General features: G+C 41.3%; 1 protein-coding gene across 1 annotated transcript in view; it reads left to right on the top strand.

Annotated features, from left to right (window-relative positions):
* Positions 1-20,674, top strand: part of LOC131825555 (tyrosine-protein phosphatase non-receptor type 23-like) — a 137,071-nt gene extending 116,397 nt beyond the window's left edge. Inside the window, 2 exon segments of the mRNA XM_059165034.1 lie at positions 15,522-18,078; positions 18,081-20,674. Of these exon segments, the coding sequence (XP_059021017.1) occupies positions 15,522-18,078; positions 18,081-20,443 (4,920 nt within the window). The 3' untranslated portion in view covers positions 20,444-20,674.
* Positions 20,675-21,233: the final 559 nt, after the last annotated feature.

Here is a 21,233-nt window from a genome sequence, read left to right on the forward strand (position 1 = left end):
TTCATAATTGGTATGCAAAGAGGGCTCATGGAGAAGGTACGTTGGTAAAAAAATAGTAATAATAATAACCCAGTAATTAATTTATTACCTTAGCATTTAAGTTTTAAATCATTTATGGGGCACCTGGGTGGTTCAGTTGGTTAACTGTCTGCCTTTGACTTAGGTCATGATCCCGGGGTCCTAGGATTGAGTTCCACGTTGGGATCCCTGCTCAGTGAGGAGCCTGCTTCTTCCTCTTCCTTTGCCTCTACTCATGCTCTCTCTCTCTAGTGCTCTCTCTCTCTCTCTCAAATAAATAAAATTTAAAAGAATTTTAAGGTTTGTATATGAGTATCAGATGGTTTGCAATACCGGTGATTTTTTTTTAATCAAAGTCTGACAAAAAGACACTTACTTGTTTTAACTGTTCTTTTGTTGCAGGATTCTCATCAATGAATATAAAAATTTGGCTTTTCAACTGTAAGTGTACATTTTATCAACAATATTACTATCCCACTCTTTCTTCAGATTTAGGAATGTCATTTTTACTTTAGATTTTTTTAAATTTAATTTTTTCAGTGTTCCAAGATTATTCATACACCACACCCAGTGCTCCATGCAATACGTGCCCTTCTTAATATCTATCAACAGGCTCACCCAAACCCCCACCCCTCTCCCCTCCAAAACCCTCAGTTTGTTTCTCAGTGTTTACAGCCTCTCATGGTTCGTCTCCCTCTCGGGTTTCTTCAACTCACTTCTCCTCCTCTTCTCCCAGTGTCCTCCATGTTATTCCTTATGCTCCACAAGTAAGTGATATTTTCCTTCTATAATGGCATTTGAAATTTAAAGATATGGATTGACCTGGTCATTCTAAATAGTTAAGTTCTGAAGGAAACATTTATAGGTTTTTGTTTTTGTTTTTAGCTGGTAATTTTTCTAAGACCAGTGTGGGCAAATATTTGACTAATCCTGCAGTATAGTTTCTCACTCTGAGCAAGAAAGGGCTTTAAATTCCTTCTGAAAACATAAAATAAAATAAATTTAAAAATCTCCTTATTCCAGACAGCTGCTAAGAACCATCAAATAATACAAAATATATACAGCATTCATTTAGTGGTCTAGCAGGTAATTTTAATCTTCATTTAATCATCTTGCAGTGTTTTAAGCATAAAACTTTTCTCCCTTATGACATTTCAAGTGAAGTAAGTACAATAAGCCCACTATAGCTGACAACTTCACTAATTCCATAATCACACAGATCCAAATAGTTCCCCCAAATAAACAGCCACATAACCGGAAAAGTTAACAGTTTCAGTATTTGCAAATCAATCAACATGATATATCACATGAATAGGAGAAAGGGTGAAAACCACCTCCAGATTGGTAAGGAAGAAGTAAAACTTCCACTATTTGCAGATGACATGATACTATGTATAGAAAACCCAAAGACTCCACACACACACAAAAAAAAAAACAACAAAAAACAAAACAAAACAAAAAAAACCCAACCACTCAAAACACTCAAATCACTCAAAACAAAAACCTACCAGAACCAGTAAATGAACTCAGTAATGTCTCAGGATACAAAATCAATGTAAAGAAATCTGTTGCATTCCTATATACTAATAATGAAGCAGTAGAAAGAGAAATTTTTTTAAAAATCCCATTTACAATTGTACCAAAAATAATGAACTATCTAGGAATAAACTTAACCAAAGAGGTAAAAGATCTGTACTCTGAAAACTATAAAACAATGATGAAAGAAATTGAAGATGCCACAAAGAAATGGAAAGACATTCCTTGCTCATGGATTGGAAAAAGAAATATTGGTAAAATATACATAAAATGTTTATACATTTTAAGCAATCTACACATTTAATGCAATCCCTATAAAAAGTACAAACAGCATTTTCACAGAACTAGATCAAACCATCCTAAAATTTGTATGGAGCCACAAAGACCTCAAGTAGCCAAAGCAGTCTTAAAAAAGGAAGAACTGGAGGTATCACAGTTCCAGACGTTAAGTTATATTACAAAACTATAGTAAATATGGTAACATAGTGCTGGCACAAAAGTGACACATAAATCAATGAAACAGAATAGAAAACCCAGAGATAAACCTACAATTATATCAGCAATTATTCTTTGACAGAAGAGGCAAGAATATGTGGTGGGAAAAAGTACCTTCAACAAATACTGTTGGGAAAACTGGACAGCTACATGCAAATGAATGAAACTGGAGTACTTTCTTACACCATACACAAAAATAAATTCTAAATGGATTAAAAACCTAAATATGAGACCTGAAACCAGAAGAATCCTAGAAGAGAACACAGGCAGTAATTTCTTTGACACTGGCTATAACAACATTTTTCTAGATCTCCTGAGGTGAGGGAACTAAAAATAAACTACTGGGACTATATAAAAATAAAAAGCTTCTGCATAGCAAAGGAAACAATCAACAAAAATAAGAGGCAACCTATGGAATGGGAAGAGATATTTACAAATGACATGTCTGACAAAGGGTTAGTATTCAAAATATATAAAGAACTGATACAACTCAACACCCAAAAACCAAATAATCCAAATAAAAAATGGGCAGAAGACATGAACAGACATCTCTTCAAAGAAGACATCCAGATGGCCAACAGACACATGAAAAGATGCCCAACATCACTCATAATCGGGGAAATGTAAATCAAAACCACAATTAGAGATCACCTCACACATGTCAGAATGACTAAAATCAAAAACACAAGAAACAAGTGCTGACAAGGACATGAAGAAAAAAGGACTCTTGTGCACTGTTGGTGGGAGTGCAAACTGGTACCGACACTGTGAGTATATGGAGGTTCCTCAAAAAATTAAAAAGAGAACAACCCTAAGATCCAGTAATCTCACTGCTAGGTATTTATCTCCCAAAATACAAAATCACTAATTCAAAGGTTACTGGGTAATTACCCCACAAAATTCAAAAGCACTAATTCAAAGGCAGACATGTACCCCTGTGCTTATAGTAACATTATTTACAATAGCTAAACTATAGAAGCAGCCAAATGTCCATCAATATATGAATGGATAAAGAAAAATGGCATGCATATATTATATATATATATATAATATATATGTGCATGCCATTTATATATATTATATATATAATATATATTATATATATAACATATATTACTCATTCATAAAAAAGAATGAAATCTTGCTATTTGCAATGACATGGATGGAACTAGAGAGTATTATGCTAAGTTAAATAAGTCAGAGAAAAACAAAAACTACATGATTTTACTCATATGTGTAATTTAAGAAACTAAACAAATGAACAAAGGGAAAAAGAAGAGAGAGAGAGACAAAACAAGAAACACTCTTAACTATAGAGAACAAACTTATGGTCACCAGAGAGGAGAGATGGGTAAAATAGTTAATAGGAATTAAGAAAGGCACTTGTCATGCTGAGCACCAGGTCATGTATGGAATTGTTGAATCACTGTATTGTATACCTGAAACTAATATAACACAATATATTAACTGAAATGGAATTGAAATAAAAACTTAATAAAAACAGAAAGAGCTTTACATGACATCATTAATTTATACACACACACACACACAAATACAGGGAGCCCCATGCGAGGCTTGATCTCCCAGGACCCAGAGAGTATGACATGAGCCAAAGTCAGATGCTTAACCGACTGAGCCACCCAGGTGCCCCAATTTATGTGTCGAACAATAAAATAATTCTACTACTTATATCTTTTGCTGTAACAATCATAAATAAATAACCAAACATGAATAATTTCACTTAACTCCACGATTATCATATGTTCTGAGGCATATGTATTAATATATACATGTATGTTTCTGATTTTCATTTACAAATTATACCGTACATATGCATTTTCAAGCTTCTGATGGCTCAGAAGAAAAGATGACAAAAGGAAAAAAAATGTCTTTGTAGTCAAAATTTAGAATCTGGCAATCAAAGTATGAAAATCACCAGTGCCAGGATGTAGTACCAAGAATATCAACCTTGCAATCAGACAAAACTAGATTTGAATTCTAAATTTTATTTACAGAGTTACCATAGAGTTTAAATAATATCTTGTTAGCTCATGAACAAAGTGTGAGAACATGCAGGCCCTCAATAAGTGTTGGTTCCTTTTTCTTTCTATTAGAACCACACCAGAAACTTGCAGGGCAGGAAGGAGTGCCTATCATCACTATATCCACAGATGCTAGAACACAAAATAAATAAATGTTCAGTTAGTAGAACCAACGAGTCCTTTTGAAAAGGTGGTAGTGCTGTGATTGGCTAGCAGTGGACATGAATAAAAGACTTCCCTTTCAGCAGGCTTTGTAGGCATAGCTTTGGGGAACATCTGGGCTATGACTTGTGGAAGGAGACTTAATAAAAAATGCATGCATCCCAAAAGTAGCTGGAGTGATTTCAGTATTAACTCCAGCAGCAAATTTTACTACTGTGTTCTCCCAGGATTCAGTCCATTGCCAGACCTATGGTGAGTTTCAGCCTGGAGTTAAAAGAGTAGAAATGCCTCCTCTGAGGATAAAGAGACTTTACATAGATTCCAGAAATGAATTTCCAGTCTGGTACACTTATTCTTCACAATTTACAAGCAAAAAGGCCAGTAAGGCAAAACGGTGGATGCAAACTGACAGGCAGGTGTCTGGGATCTTTTGTGTTGGGCAGGAAATAAAAGCCAAGTTGGTATCTTGAATGACACAGAAGTGAGAAAAATAAAATGAGGAAGTAGAAACAGTATTTCTCTGACCACTGAAGTAGCCCCTTATGAGATAATGTTTTATTCTTTAATTTGGATGCTAACCACAATATAAGTTATAAGTACCTGCCCCAACATATAAAACAGTAAAAAGATTCCATTCTTTCTGCAGCCCATCTTTAAGACGGAAGGAAGGGGAATATTAACCCTCCCTTGGATACCAGTCACTCTTGTCATCAGCCTTCACATTCTGTTTGTGCTTCCATGTCTGTGTGTGTGTGTGTGTGTGTATGTGTGCAATCCTAAATGTTCCAACCACTGCAGCAACCTCTGTCACAGCCCCGGGTGGAGGCTGGGGGCTTGAGGGACAGCGATTCCCTGGCCTTGGTCTCCTTCCAGAATGGCTGGTGAGAATGAATCAGCTTGCTCAAGGCTTTCTCAGTGTGAAAATGAATGGCATTATTATTTGTCATCTTTAATATTTTTAGTGAATCATATCTTAAATTAGATCAAGGGCCTGAACCATTTAACTCTAGCTGGTTGCCAGCCGCCGAGAATTGATAGAAAGCCATAATTTTGGCATATTACAAGGGTTGATGGTCACTATTATGTAAGAGATAGGAACAAATTGATAAATGATATTAAGTATTATCTCAGAAGGAAGAAAAATGTGGTGCATGTTGTAACTATGATAACCTGATAGAAAAAGAGAATGTGATATATATATATATATATATATATATATATATATATATATATATTCCTACTAATTCAGGTAAAAATCTTATATAATTTTGAACATTAAATTTGTAAGCATTTTCATTTCAGACAGCCTACTGAATTCAATACCTAAAAGTTCCTTTTATTAAGGAGAACAAAAATTCTGGGGAAAAAAATGTGTTAAAATTCTTTTCAAATGTGTTGTGGAACTGACAAGAAAAATAAGAATACACACACATGAAATAAAGGAAGAAAGAAATTGGGAAATCTAGGGTATAAGTAAGCAACCAGGTTAATTTTGGGGTTTGCAGTATCCTAGTGACGTTGCAGCTCTGGTTTTTGATGATGAGATAGGAGATGGAGGCATAAGCCAGAACACCAAAAGGCTCATCTCAGTGAGAATATGTCTACAACACAGAGAGGGACAAGGATCCTTGCCTGTCTCATCTTGGCCCTGTGTACACGGAAAAATAATGCTTCCCCAAGGATTCCTAAGAAACCAGTTCTGGACCCAGAATTTCAGCAGTCTAAAGTTTCAGCAATTTATGGAAGGAGGCCTCTTAAAAAAAATAATACAGGATTAAGAATATAAGGCTTGGAGCATCTGAGTGGCTTTGTTGGTTAAGCAGCCAACTCTTGATTTTGGTTCAGGTCATGATCTCAGATATGCGATCCAGCCCTACGATGGGCTCCATGCTGGGTGTGGAGCCTACTTAAGATTCTCTCTCTTCCTCTGCCCCTACCCACCTCTCCCTCTCAAAAAGGAAGAAGAAGAAGAAGAAGAAGAAGAAGCAGGAGAAGGAGAAGAAGGAAGGGAGGGGGAGAGGGGAGGGGGGAGGGGAGAGGGGGAGGGGGAGGGGGAGGAGAAAAAGAAAAGGTTAAGTATTTATAATACTTAGAATAAGAACAGAAATCACAACAAAATATAAATTTTAGAAAAGCTGGCCAATATCACAATGATCAGAAAATCCAGAAGAAGAACATAAAACGTTCTATTAAATAATAGCATAATACACGACTTTAATAGTCTTTGCCTACATTTTTTGGCTGCCAATTCCTTGATCAGCTCTTTCTATGACAGAACTTTGGTCATGTCAATTTAACTGCGAAGATAAAAGATAAGTTAGGCTTTTCTAGCACGTTTGACCAAAAACAATGTTTTTAAATCAATACTTTGAAATTTTCTGCTTCACAATTTGTTATTGGTAACACAATTTTTAAAGATTATTGTGAACTATGGCAAAATCCCTATTATGTCTTCATTTGTGAGGTGGAAGATTTCAGAACATTTTACACTTTGTTACACTCTGATATATCTTAAATACTTGAATTGATGATATTCAACTAGTACTTTGTCATCTATGTCGTCATACTGATGTATTATGAGTTTCATGCTTTCATCTTCAATGTTAATATCTCCTGTCAAAACATCACGGAATGCTAATCATTTGCTAATGTGTTTGTGTATCTCATAACCTTTCATCATTTGGATTATGAAACAATCCAAGAGTCTATTTGCTATTTCTATTTGAGTTATCTCTTCCTCTTCCTGAAATATTGTTTTTGGTATAAGATTTTTAAAAAATTGTTACAATTTACTTCTTAATGTCAGGATAATTTCTCCTAACTTCATTGATCATCTTGATTGTTTTTGTTTCAAATTCCATTTTTAATCTGAATTACATCTCAGTTATCTAAGAAATAAATTTGAAGATGACAAAACATATCTAAGTAGAAACCTACGATTAATGACTTAAATTATTAAAGCATTCTAAAATGTCTTTTCAGGAGTGCCTGGTGGCTTAATCGTTAAGTATCTGGCTTCGGCTCAGGTCATGATCCCAGGGTCCTGGGATTGAGTCCATATCAAGCTCCCAGCTCCATCTGCTCCAGACTCCCTCTGCCTGCTTCTCCCTTTCACACTCTCCCTGCTTGTGTTCCCTCTCTCGCTGTGACCCTTTCTTTCAAATAAATAAATCAAATCAGGCCTTCCAAATTGCATTAAAATTTTACATTCCCAATTCAGATTTTATTCAGAACACCAAAAAACCAGGAGGCTACTCCAACAGCACCCAATACAAAGGAAAGTATGACAGAGGAGAACCATTGCAGTGTAAGTAGACAGTGGTTCGAAGCAACTATGGTTTTATTTTTTTATACTTTATTTATTTATTTATTTGAGAGAGAGAGAGAGAGAGAGAGGGAGAGTGAGAGAGACCATGAGAAGGTGCAGGACCTGATCCTTGGACTCTGGGATCATGACCTGGGCCAAACGCAGTTGCTTAACCAACTGAGCGACCCAGGTGCCTTAAAAGCAACTATGGTTTTGAATATCCTTTGACAATACTAATAAAACATGTCCACATAAGCACACTGGTAGGCCTCCTCTAGGTCATGGAAGAGTCCCTTAAGAGTAAGGAGTCCCACAGAGGCCTATTGCTAAACTTTATTATTTTCCTGGAAAATCCTCTATTTTAATTCTCTTATCAGTTAAAAGCTGGAATTCCTTCTACAAATGTAGTACAAAAAGCCTCAAGAACAAATTTAATTTAAAGTATTCTCCAATTGCTAGTGCCCTCAGGCAACTGGATAAAAGCACATTGATATCTCCTCTGGAGGGATTAATTTTTTATTCTCACCTCAGAATATTTCCACTCTATTGTGAGTGAGTGCCTGAAGAAATCTACAGGCATCTGGATGAAACTAGCAAAACACTTAATTTTGGAATTATGGAGTATGGAATATAAATTAAATTTATTAAATACATTTAAAAGCATCAAAGATAGGCAGGGAAACTTAAGTAAAGAATGGGCTTTTTTTTTTTAAGCATGTTTGAAAATAAAGCAAATGGAACTTTTAAAAAATGAGAACAATTTTAAAACTTTATAGTAGGTTAAAAACAAGGTAAACATGAAGAATTTATTAGTGAATCCAAAAAGAGACTTAAAGAAATTTCAAAAATGTAGCACAAAAGGACTAAGAGAAGGAAAATAGGAGAGGCACAGAGGCTGATTTGAAAAGGGCACTATATGTCAGTTAAATATTTCAGAAGGAGATTTTGCAAAGAATGTTGAAGTGGCAGTACCAAAGGGATAATTGGCTGAGAAATTCTAGATGTGTTAATAGACAAAAATCTTTTATTTAGGAAGTCCAATGAATTCCAAAAAGGAAAAATATAAAAAGGTATATGTATATACAGATAGCATTGTCAAAATGCAGAAAAAGAGTTTCAAAGTAGCCTGAAAGAAAGACATTTTACCTAAAAAATGAACAATGAATAGACTGATGGTTAAGTTCACAACAACAATAAAAACCAAAAAAAAGTAAAGTTATATCTTCAAAATCCTGAGGAAAAAATGACTATCAATCAAGAATTAAATATTCAGCAAAATTACTTCTCAAAAATGATGATGAAATAAAAACACTTTTAGACAAAACAAAAACTGAGTTTATCACTTACAACAATAGAAACTCACTAAAGTCAGATGTCTAAATCATGCAGTTTAAGCATAAGAAAATTACTGCAATCATTCTAAAATGCCAGAAAGAACAGTAGACAAACATCAGTAAGCATGTGGGCAAATTTAAACAAGTATTGATGTCTGAATTAATAACGATAATAATGACAAATTATTTGTAGAGTGAAAAAAAAAGCATGATAAAATTGAAATACAGCAAACACAATAGCACTTAAATTAGCAGGGTGTTATCTAAAATGTCCTAAGTTTCCCCCTTGCATAGTTTCAGAAAGAAGCACACATATTAACAGTAGACTTAAGGTTATACCTTAAGATATAGGGTAAACAGTGAAAATGGATTTATAGAGTATAATCTTCAAAATGATGAAGGAGAAAATGAAATTTAAAAAAAGAAATACATTCAAAAATGAAAAAGAGTAGAAAAATAAATTAAGGAAAACACATAGAAAGCACAAAATAAGATGGCAGAAGTAGATGCAAACTCAGCAGTACTCACAATCAATGTAAATTAATTAAATACTCAGTTAAATTATAACAATCATTAGACTGGATTAAAATACCAAACCCAATTGTTTTTGGGACATCTATGTAATATATAAAGTGACAGAAAATTTCAAGGACAGAAAACTATAAGGCAAATAATGGCAAGTAGCCAAAAAAAAAAAAAAAAAATTCAAGACACATGATATAACCTCAAGGCTTTTGAAAGATTGAAATATGTTCTAAAGTTATATTCATTTAATACTCAAAATACTTTTTAATTGAAAAATTAGTATAAGCTGGAAAACGTACCATCATATAAGGACTGTTTAGCATAACTCTCAAAAAGTAAAAAGTCATTGAGAATATCTCTGAAACATCCTATCAAAAAACATTGAAAATATTGTATAATGTAAAGAGAAAGGTTTTTCCTCTCATCATGGAAGTCAACAACTGGGGAATACATATTCTTTTAAAGATACACGAAACCTATACAAAAATTGACCAAAACCTGAGTCATACAGAAAACTTCAACACAGAATACTGGCATCAAACCTACCATGTCCACAATGCAGTTAAATAAAAAACAAAAACAAAATATGTAATTGGAAAAAATCTATTTGTCTAAAATTAAAGACAAACATTTTTTAAAAAATATTTTATTTATTTATGTGAGAGAGAGCATGAGCAAGAGAGAGAGGCAGAGGGAAAGGGAGAAGCAGACCCTCTGAGCAGGGAGCCTGATGCAGGGCTCAATCTCAGGACCCTGAGATCATGACCTGGGCCAAAGGCAAACACTTAATTGACTGAGCCACCCAGGCACCACAAGGACATGCATTTCTAAACAAGTGAGCTAGAAAAATGATAGAAGTGTGAATGAAAATGAGAACATATTTAGAACACAATAATGATGAAAATATTGTAGATTTGTGTAATAAAACTTGCATAACATAAAGTGGTAGATGGAAATTTATTATCATATATGATTAGTGATGTAGAGTAAACATCCTAACCATTAATAAGCCAATAATTGACTTAAAAAGTTAAAATGAAAAGTAGAATAAACTCAAGGCAGGGAGAAAATAATAAAAAACAAGAAGAAAGATCTCAGGCCCCAATAAGCGTGTACTAGGTTATTTAGACTAATTCCTTTACTGCAGAAAATTCAGTTGCTAGAAAATTACTTTTAAAATTATTTTAAGGGGCACCTGTGTGGCTCAGTCAATTAAGCATCCAACTCTTAATCTCAGCTCAGGTCATAATCTCAGGGTTTTGAGATCAAGCCCTGCGTTGGGCTTCATGCTGGACATTGAAGCTGCCTAAGATTCTTCTTCTCTTTCTCCTTCTGTTCCTTCCCTCCTCTTAAAAAAAAAAAAAAAAAAATTGTTTTAGAAGCACAAAATTCCACAAATAAATAGATAAATAAATAAAATTTCTAAAGGAAATTATAAAAAATTACCAGGTCAAGATTCAGGAGAAACTGGAAATGTATAGACATGAGCCTACTGTTTGGAATCACTTTTTGTCCTGAGGACTGCTAGTTAAATGAAACGTGAAGTTTAGGGCTCACCAAGTGGGGACTCTGACAAATCTTCCATGATTGCACTGAAGTAACGGTGAGCTAGAAGTATACCACCTGAGAGCTGCTCTCAAGGACAGCAGTCTGACTTTCAATCATTTGTTTGGCTCAGAAAATATCAAGTCCTGACACTGGATTAAGATTATCTCAGATTGCTAGTGCCTATAGTGGTCTGACAAAAGCTATAAAAATCCTCTCAGTGAAAAACACCATCTTCTTCAGCCTAAAATAACTTCCATAGATAAAGTACAATATCCAGCTCAAAATTACAGTTATACACACAAATTAAATGAATCAGAAACAAAAGAGGGGAACCTGGGTGGCGCAGTCGATTAAGCATCTGTCTCTTGGTTTCAGCTCAGGTTATGATCCCAGGGTTGTGAGATCAAGCCCCGAGTCAGGCTCTGTGCTCAGTGCAGAGTCTGCTTAAGACTTTCCCTCCCTCTCTCTGTCCTTCTCCCCCATCTCCATGCTTTCTCTAATAAATAAACTTTTAGAAAGACAACATAGAAACAAAGATTTCAGACATTGACATTATCCAATCCAGACTTTAAACCAACCATGCTTAATAAGTTTAAAAGATAAAAGACAAGTTGTTAAAAGCTTTGCCAAAGAACTGATAATATATAAAAGTCATGTGAATTTTGAAAAATGAATAAATAAATAAAAATTCTAGAACTGAAAAATATTTAGGAACTCAATGAATGGGCTCAGCAGAAGATTAGAGAAAGCCAAGAATAAAATTAGTAAAATAGAAGATAGGCCAAAAGTAATGATTCTGAATGAAGTACAAGGACACAAAAGGATGGGAAATACAGAGAAGGTGAGCAGCATAGAGATTGCCACAAAAAGGTATGTATTTAGTTAGGGTTCCAGAGGGAAAAGAAAGAAAGAATCAGGCAGAAACAATACTTGAAAAGATAACAGCTAAGAACTTCCCAAACCATTAAAATACACCAATATACTAATTCAAGAATACCAAAATATGGATGTCTGGGTGGCTCAGTCATTATATATATATATATATATATATATATATATATATATATATACTGTGAAATATTACTCAGCCATCAGAAAGGATGAATACTTACCATTTATTTCGACATGGATGGAACTGGAGATTATAATGCTGAGCGAAATAAGTCAATCACAGAAAGACAATTATGATATGGTTTCACTCATGTGTGGAACATAAGAAACAGTACAGAGGATCATAGGGGAAGGGAAGGAAAATTGAATGGAAAATCATCAGAGAGGGAGGCAAACCAACGAGAGACTCTTTAACATGGGAACCAAACTGAGGATTGTTGGAGGGGAGGGGAGTGGGGGGACAGGTTAATTGGGTGTCGGGCACTAAGGAGGGCACATGATGTGATGAGCACTTGGTGTTATACACAGCTGATGAATTACTGAACTCTACATCTGAAATGAATGTTGGATAATTGAATTTAAATATAAAAAATTAAATTACCAATCCAAAAATAGGAGGAAAGGCAAAATAAAAGAAATTAGAACAGGACAGAGAACACAGAATATAGACATCTAGTGTGACAGTAGAAAGCAGATAGTAAAACAGTAGATGTAAACCCAAATATTTCACTAGTTACTTTAAATATAAATGGAATATAGGCAAAGCTTGTCACAGTGATTTATATATACATTATTTGCAAGGGATACCTAAAACACATAAGGATTCACAAGGGTTAAAAGTAAAACAGTAGCAAGAGATAGAATACTTAACAAAAGAAAGATCATATAGTTTCATTAATGTGAGACAAAGTAAACTTAAAGGCAAAAAAATCCCAAGAAACAAAAATAACCCATTATTCAGGATCAAGAGACTTTTTCATGTTCTCTTCATAATGATTATTTACCAGAAAGGAGTAACAATTCTATATTTTTATGTACCTAAACCCAACTTCAACATATATAAAGCAAAATCTGAGAGAAATACAATGAGAAAGCAAATAAGTACAATTCTAAAGGAAGATCCTAAAATAAGTTTTTAAAATATTTATTTATTTTGGAGAGATAGAGAGAAAGCAGAGGAGGGTAGAGGGCCAGAGAGAGAGAGAGTCTTAAGCAGACTCTGTGATGAGCATGGAGCCCACACAGGTCCGTCTCAGAACCCAGAGATCATGACCTGAGCCAAAGTCAAGTCAGACACTTAACGGACTAAGACCCCTCGGGGCTCCTAAAACCATTTTTCTGATAACTTTTCAAATATATACCCCAAATATCAATAATTTAATCTTAAAAACGAATCTAATATATAAACAGCATTTCATCTAACAACTGCAGAAGCATTTTCTTTTCAAAGACAGACTGAACATTTACAAAATTAATCATTTACTGGGCCATGGAGCATGTCTTAAGAAATTTCAAAGGGCTGAAAACATACAGAGTATGTTTTTTTATCACAATTCATTAAAGCAAGAAATTAAACGCTTCAGTCAGTCAAAAAAAAGAAGAAGGAATTTCCCATATGGTTATAAATTAAAGCTTAAAATTTATAAATCACACATGGTTAAAGAAGTAATCAAAATGGAAATTAGAAAGTATTTTTAACTGAATTATAACAAAATGTTACATTTCAAAACTTGCAGAATGCTTTAAAACAGGTTTTCTCAACCTCAGTACAAGTGACATTTAGGGCTGGATGATTCCTTGCTGTTGGGGGCTGTCCTGTGCATTGCAAGATGTTTAGCCAGTACCCCACTAAAATCCAGTAGCACCCCCCCCCCCAATTGTGAAAATCAGAAATATCTATGGATATTACCAAAGGTCCCTAGGGGAGGGCAGGATTGTCTCAGGTTGAGAACCACTATTCTAAAGTGATATCCAGAGGAAAAGAAATAAAAAGGCTGACATTCAGGAGCTGAGCACACACCCCTTTACCTACTTCAAGGAGTGTGAGAAAGAATAGCATAATAAAGTGTAAGAAAGGAGGGAAAAGAAAATGATAAATATAAGAACAAAAAGTAAAAGAGAATAAACACAGAATAAAGGGAATCAATGAAGCCAAAGTTTTCTCTCTGAAAAGATTAACAAAATTTCTATATTTGGGATGAAACTAGTCAAAAACAGGAGTAAAAACAAATAGCCAATAATAGTAATGAAAAGTAGTTACAGATCCTTCAACCATCAAAAAGATGATATTTATAGCAACTTTGATGCTAATAAATTGAAAAACTTGGATGAAATAGAAAAATCCCTCAGAAATTACATTTTATCAAAAACTAAAAAATGAAATAATTTTTAATTATTAAAATTAATCCTGATTAATCCTATAACCATTAAAATGAATCTATAATTAAATGACTCCCAATAATGCACATACAAAACAGCACATACACAAAAATAAAATAAAATGAAAAAAAAACCAACTCCAGTCCCCTAATACCTATATAAATCCCAGAAAATGTTACTAAACATTTAGGGAGGAGAGAACATCTACTCTGGAAAACAGAAAGGAAATAATGTTCACCAATTCTTTCTACAGTGTAGCAAAACCTTGATAGCACAAACCAACACAGACAGAAATGAGAAAGGGAAATCAAAGGGCAATCTCATCCATGATCATAAATGTGAAAAGTCTAAATGTAATATTATCTAACAGAATCCAGAAATATACAAAAAAAGATAAAAATATCATGACAAAATTGATGGTGTTATGGGAATACAAGATTATTTTAACATCAAAATTTTCTACTCTCTGAAATGAAAAAGAAATATACAATTATTTCAATAGTTGCAGAAAAATATTTGATAAAATTTAATACTTATGGCAAATATGTTTAGCAATCTAAGAATATAACAGAAGTTTTTTGTTTTTTTTTTTTTTTAAGATTTTATTTATTTATTTGACAGACAGAGATCACAAGTAGGCAGAGAAGCAGGCAGAGAGAGAGAGGAAGGGAAGCAGGCTCCCTGCCGGACAGAGAGCCTGATGCGGGGCTCGATTCCAGGACCCTGAGACCATGCCCCGAGCCGAAGGCAGAGGCTTAGCCCACTGAGCCACCCAGGCGCCCCATAACAGAAAATTTTAATATAACAATGGCTTTTTCTCCCCCAATAATCCTAAAACTAACATCATAAGGTTAAAACATTGAAAGGTTAGTCTCTGAAATAGGAAACATGACAGAGCTGACCCCTTCTCTTCAACATTGCATAAGAGAGCCTTTTCAAAGTCAGGAGGCAATATAATTAAAGAAAAGATGAAAGAATTTAAAAAAAAACAAAAAAGCAGGCATCAATTGCTAATAACATGATGTGTTCATAGACTATCTAAATGGATCTAAAGGTAAATTATTAACATTAATAAGTGAGTTTAGCAAGGCTGCTGATACCACACCAATACATAAAAATCAATGATATTCATATGCTGGGATTAAGCAGAAAATGGAATTAAAAAGATATTTGGAATAGCACTAAATTTTGTAATACATTAAAATGTTTAACCTTGCGGAGGGGCGGGGCGCACGGCTGAGGTAGCAGCTGGGGCAACTAGGGGAGCGGCTCGGTGGCCGGCAGGCCGTACCCCGCATGCCCATGATCTGGCTGGACCTGAAGGAGGCTGGTGACTTCCTCTTCCAGCCGGCCGTGAAGAAGTTTGTCCTAAAGAATTACGGAGAGAACCCAGAAGCCTACAATGAGGAACTGAAGAAGCTGGAGTTGCTCAGACAGAATGCTGTCCGTGTCCCACGGGACTTTGAGGGCTGCAGCGTGCTCCGCAAGTACCTGGGCCAGCTTCACTACCTGCAGAGTCGGGTCCCCATGGGCTCGGGCCAGGAGGCCGCCGTTCCTGTCACCTGGACCGAGATCTTCTCTGGCAAGTCTGTGGCCCATGAGGACATCAAATACGAGCAGGCTTGCATTCTCTACAACCTTGGGGCGCTGCATTCCATGCTGGGGGCCATGGACAAGCGGGTGTCTGAGGAGGGCATGAAGGTCTCCTGTACGCATTTCCAGTGTGCAGCAGGCGCCTTTGCCTACCTGCGTGAGCACTTCCCTCAGGCCTACAGTGTGGACATGAGTCGCCAGATCCTCTCTCTCAACGTCAACCTCATGCTGGGCCAGGCTCAGGAGTGCCTTCTGGAGAAGTCAATGTTGGACAACAGGAAGAGCTTTCTGGTGGCCCGCATCAGTGCACAGGTAGTAGATTACTACAAGGAGGCATGCCGGGCCTTGGAAAACCCCGACACCGCCTCACTGCTGGGCCGGATCCAGAAGGACTGGAAGAAGCTTGTCCAGATGAAGATCTACTACTTTGCAGCTGTGGCTCATCTGCACATGGGGAAGCAGGCGGAGGAGCAGCAGAAGTTTGGGGAGCGGGTCGCATATTTCCAGAGTGCCCTGGACAAGCTCAATGAAGCCATCAAGTTGGCCAAGGGCCAGCCTGACACCGTGCAGGACGCACTGCGCTTTGCTATGGACGTCATTGGGGGAAAGTACAATTCTGCCAAAAAGGACAATGACTTCATCTACCACGAGGCTGTCCCAGCACTGGACACCCTTCAGCCTGTAAAAGGTGCCCCCTTGGTGAAGCCCTTACCAGTGAACCCCACAGACCCTGCTGTTACAGGCCCTGACATCTTTGCCAAACTGGTACCTATGGCTGCTCACGAAGCCTCGTCGCTCTACAGTGAGGAGAAGGCCAAGCTGCTTCGGGAGATGATGGCCAAGATTGAGGACAAGAATGAGGTCCTGGATCAGTTCATGGTTTCAATGCAGCTGGACCCTGAGACTGTGGACAACCTTGATGCGTACAACCATATCCCGCCCCAGCTCATGGAGAAGTGCGCAGCTCTCAGTGTCCGGCCTGATACTGTCAGGAACCTTGTGCAGTCCATGCAAGTGCTGTCAGGTGTGTTCACGGATGTGGAAGCCTCCCTGAAGGACATCAGGGAGCTGCTGGAGGAGGACGAGCTGCTTGAGCAGAAGCTGCAGGAGGCCCTGGGCCAGGCCGGGGCCAGCCCGGCGGGCTCCAAGGCAGAGCTGGCTGAGGTGAGGAGCGACTGGGCTAAGTACATGGAGGTCCACGAGAAGGCCTCCTTCACCAACAGCGAGTTGCACCGGGCCATGAATCTGCACGTGGGCAACCTGCGCCTGCACAGTGGGCCGCTGCACCAGGTCCGGGCTGCCCTGCCCACGCCAGCCCTCACCCCGGAGGACAAGGCTGTGCTGCAGAACCTGAAGCGTATCCTCGCCAAGGTGCAGGAGATGCGGGACCAGCGTGTGTCCCTGGAGCAGCAGCTGCGGGAGCTGATCCAGAAGGATGATATCACGGCCTCGCTGGTTACTGCCGACCACTCAGAGATGAAGAAGCTGTTTGAGGAGCAGCTGAAGAAGTATGACCAGCTGCGGTTGTACCTGGAGCAGAACCTGGCGGCCCAGGACAACGTCCTCCGGGCACTGACCGAGGCCAACGTGCAGTATGCGGCCGTGCGGCGGGTGCTCAGTGAGCTGGACCAAAAGTGGAACTCTACACTCCAGACCCTGGTGGCCTCCTACGAAGCCTATGAGGACCTGATGAAGAAGTCCCAGGAGGGCAAGGACTTCTACGCGGACCTGGAGAGCAAGGTGGCTGCTCTCTTGGAGCGGGCGCAGTCCACCTGCCAGGCCCGTGAGGCTGCGCGCCAGCAGCTCCTGGACAGGGAGCTAAAGAAGAAGCCGCCCCCACGGCCCACGGCCCCGAAGCCACTACTGCCCCGGAGGGAAGAGGGGGAGGCAGCGGAGACAGGAGACCTGCCCGAGGAGCTGCGCAGCCTGCCCCCTGACATGGTGGCTGGCCCACGGCCACCGGAAACCTACTTGGGAACTGCTACCTCACTCCACTTTCCTCCCAGCCCCTTCCCCAGTTCTGTGGGCCCAGCACCCCACTATCTCTCAGGTCCCGTTCCTCCTTGTACCTACTCAGGCCCCAGCCAGGTGTTGCAGCCCAGGGCCCCCCAGGTCCCAGGCCACCCTGCAATGGCCATTGCCCCTGGACCTGCCCTCTACTCAGCCCCTGCCTACGCACCGGAGTTGGGCCTTGTCCCCCGGTCCTCCCCACAGCATGGTGTGGTGAGCAGTCCCTATAGGGGTGTAGCACCCCCCCGGCAGTTGCAGGTCTGCCCTCAGCCCCACCTCCCCAGTTCTCAGGCCCTGAGATGGCCATGGGGGTTCGGCCAGCCACCACCACTGTAGATAGTGTGCAGGCCCCCATCTCCAGCCACACCGCACCACGGCCAAACCCCAGCCCTGTTCCTCCCCAGCCCTGCTTCCCGGTGCTCCCACCACAGCCGCAACTACTGCCCGCACCCTACACATACCCTATGGGAGACAAGCTGCCCCTCACAGCTCCCCCAACCCAGCACCACTTTCCTCCTGGGATTCCCCCAGGTTTTCCAGCCCCTAGGGTTGGGCCCCAGCCTCATCCCGCAGGAGTGGCATTTGGGCCCCAGCCCCCCCAGCAGCCCCTTCCACTCCAGCATCCGAACCTCTTCCCACCCCCGGCTCCAGGGCGGGTCCCCCCACAAGCTCCCTACCCTTTTGCCCTTCAATCTGGTGTCCTGGGACAGCCAACACCACCCCTGCACACCCCCCTCTACCCGGGCCCCTCTCAGGACCCTCTGCCCCCCCACTCAGGGGCTCTGCCCTTCCCCACCCCTGGTCCACCTCAGTCTCCCCATCTCACCCTGGCATATGGTCCTGCCCCTTCCCCCAGGCCCCTGGGCCCCCAGGCGGCCCCTCTCTCCATCCGGGGTCCCTCACCTGCTGGCCAGCCCACCCCCAACCCCCATCTGGTGCCTTCACCTGCCCCGTCACCAGGGCCTGGCCGGGTGCCACCTCGGTCCCCTGCTGCAGAGCCACCCCCAAGTGCGCGCCGGGGCACTGCGGCCGCAGACCTGTTATCCTCCAGCCCGGAGAGTCAGCACGGAGGCACGCAGCCCCCTGGGGGTGGGCAGCCCCTGCTGCAGCCTACAAAGGTGGACGCGGCCGAGGGCCGCGGCCCACAAGCCCTGCGGCTGATTGAGCGGGACCCCTACGAGCACCCCGAGAGGCTGCAGCAGTTGCAGAGGGAGCTGGAGGCCTTTCGAGGCCAGCTGGGGGACGCAGCGGCCCTGGACGCCATGTGGCAAGAGCTGCAGGATGCCCAGGAACACGACGCCCGTGGCCGGTCCATTGCCATTGCCCGCTGCTACTCCCTAAAGAACCGGCACCAGGATGTCATGCCCTACGACAGTAACCGCGTGGTGCTGCGCTCGGGTAAGTACGACTACATCAACGCCAGCCGTGTGGAAGGGCTCTCACCCTACTGCCCGCCTTTGGTGGCCACCCAGGCACCGCTGCCCGGTACAGCCGCAGACTTCTGGCTCATGGTGCATGAGCAGAAGGTGTCGGTCATTGTCATGCTGGTGTCTGAGGCAGAGATGGAGAAGTTTCTTCAGCAAAAGGTGGCACGCTACTTCCCCACCGAGAGGGGCCAGCCCATGGTGCACGGTGCCCTGAGCCTGGCCCTGAGCAGCGTTCGGGCCACGGAGACCCATGTGGAGCGCGTGCTGAGCCTGCAGTTCCGGGACCAGAGCCTCAAGCGCTCGCTCGTGCACCTCCACTTCCCCACTTGGCCTGAGCTGGGCCTGCCGGACAGCCCCGGCAACCTGCTGCGCTTCATCCAGGAGGTGCACGCGCACTGCCTGCACCAGCGGCCACTGCACACGCCCGTTGTCGTGCACTGCAGCTCGGGGGTGGGCCGCACGGGAGCCTTCGCGCTGCTCTACGCTGCCGTGCAGGAGGTGGAGGCTGGGAATGGAATCCCCGAGCTGCCTCGGCTGGTGCGGCGCATGCGGCAGCAGAGGAAACACATGCTGCAGGAGAAACTGCACCTCAGGTTCTGCCACGAGGCGGTGGTGAGACATGTGGAGCAGGTCCTGCAGCGCCATGGTGTGCCTCCTCCGGGCAGACCGTCAGCCGGCACCAGCGTCAGCCAGAAGAACCACCTTCCTCAGGACTCCCAGGACCTGGTCCTCGGCGGGGACGTGCCCATCAGCTCCATCCAGGCTATCATTGCCAAGCTCAGCATCCGGCCTCCTGGGGCCCTGGATTCTCCGGCTGCCAGCATCCCAGGCCCCGTAGAGCCCCCCGGCCTGCCACCAGTCAGCCTCCCAGAGTCCACTCAGCTCCCGCCCTCCTCCCCACCCCCCATCTCTTCACCCCAGCCCGAGGCCCCCCAGCCTGAGGAGGAACAACCAGTACCTGAGGCCCCCAGCCTGGGGCCCCCCTCCTCCTCCCTCGAGCTGTTGGCCTCCCTAACTCCCGAGGCCTTTTCTCTGGACAACTCCTTGTGAGGAAAGCAGCGGATGAGCAAGCAGAACTTTCTGCAAGCCCATAATGGTCAGGGTCTCAGGGCTGCCCGGGCCACTGATGACCCCCTCAGCCTTCTGGATCCACTCTGGACACTTAACAAGACCTGAATAGGCTTTGCCTGCTCAGTCCTTACACTACATCTCCCGCACCAGGCTGCCCACCCTAGCAGGGCCTCTCCAGTGGGCCTGGTCTCTTGTTCCCATTCCTGCTGCCTTCAGCCCTGCCTGGCCCAGCCCGCACCCCTGTGGGGTGGAGATGCCTTGCGGGCCTTGGGTCAGGTTCTGCTCCTTTGTGGGACCTGACATTTTTTCAGCTCTTTGCTATTAAAGTAATAAAAAAAAAAATGTTTAACCTATTTATATATATAATTTTGATAAAAATTATAAAAAACAAACATAAAATAATCACTCTAAAAAGGTGCTAAATAAGTTTTTGTTACTTACTGTTGTCACTTAAATTTCCATATATATATTTTTTTTCTTAAACAAAGAAGAAAACTATCAAATATGGAGTATTTAACTCCAGGAATTCTGTTAAGCAATTTGTTTGATTTACTTCTTGAAACAATAAAGAAGTACAAGCATCATCTTCATATGGAAATGTGGCAGTGTGGGTCCCATGACTGGAAGTCCAGTATTTCTGATTTCAAAGCCCATACTCTTCACCCTATTTATCTTTTCTTACTATTGTACTTTAAGAATGAACAGTTCCCAGAGCACCTGGGTGGCTTTGTTTGTTAAGCTTCTGACTCTTGGTTTCAATTCAGTTCATGATCTTGGAGTCCTGGGATGGAGTCCTGCATTGGGCTCTGCACTCAGCATGGAGTCTGCCTGCCTGTCCCTCTGCTCCTCCCCGTGCTCACTCTCTTTCTCTCTCAAATAAATAAATAAACAAACA

This window comes from Mustela lutreola, chromosome 2 (assembly GCF_030435805.1).
Source record: "Mustela lutreola isolate mMusLut2 chromosome 2, mMusLut2.pri, whole genome shotgun sequence".
NCBI lineage: Eukaryota > Metazoa > Chordata > Mammalia > Carnivora > Mustelidae > Mustela > Mustela lutreola.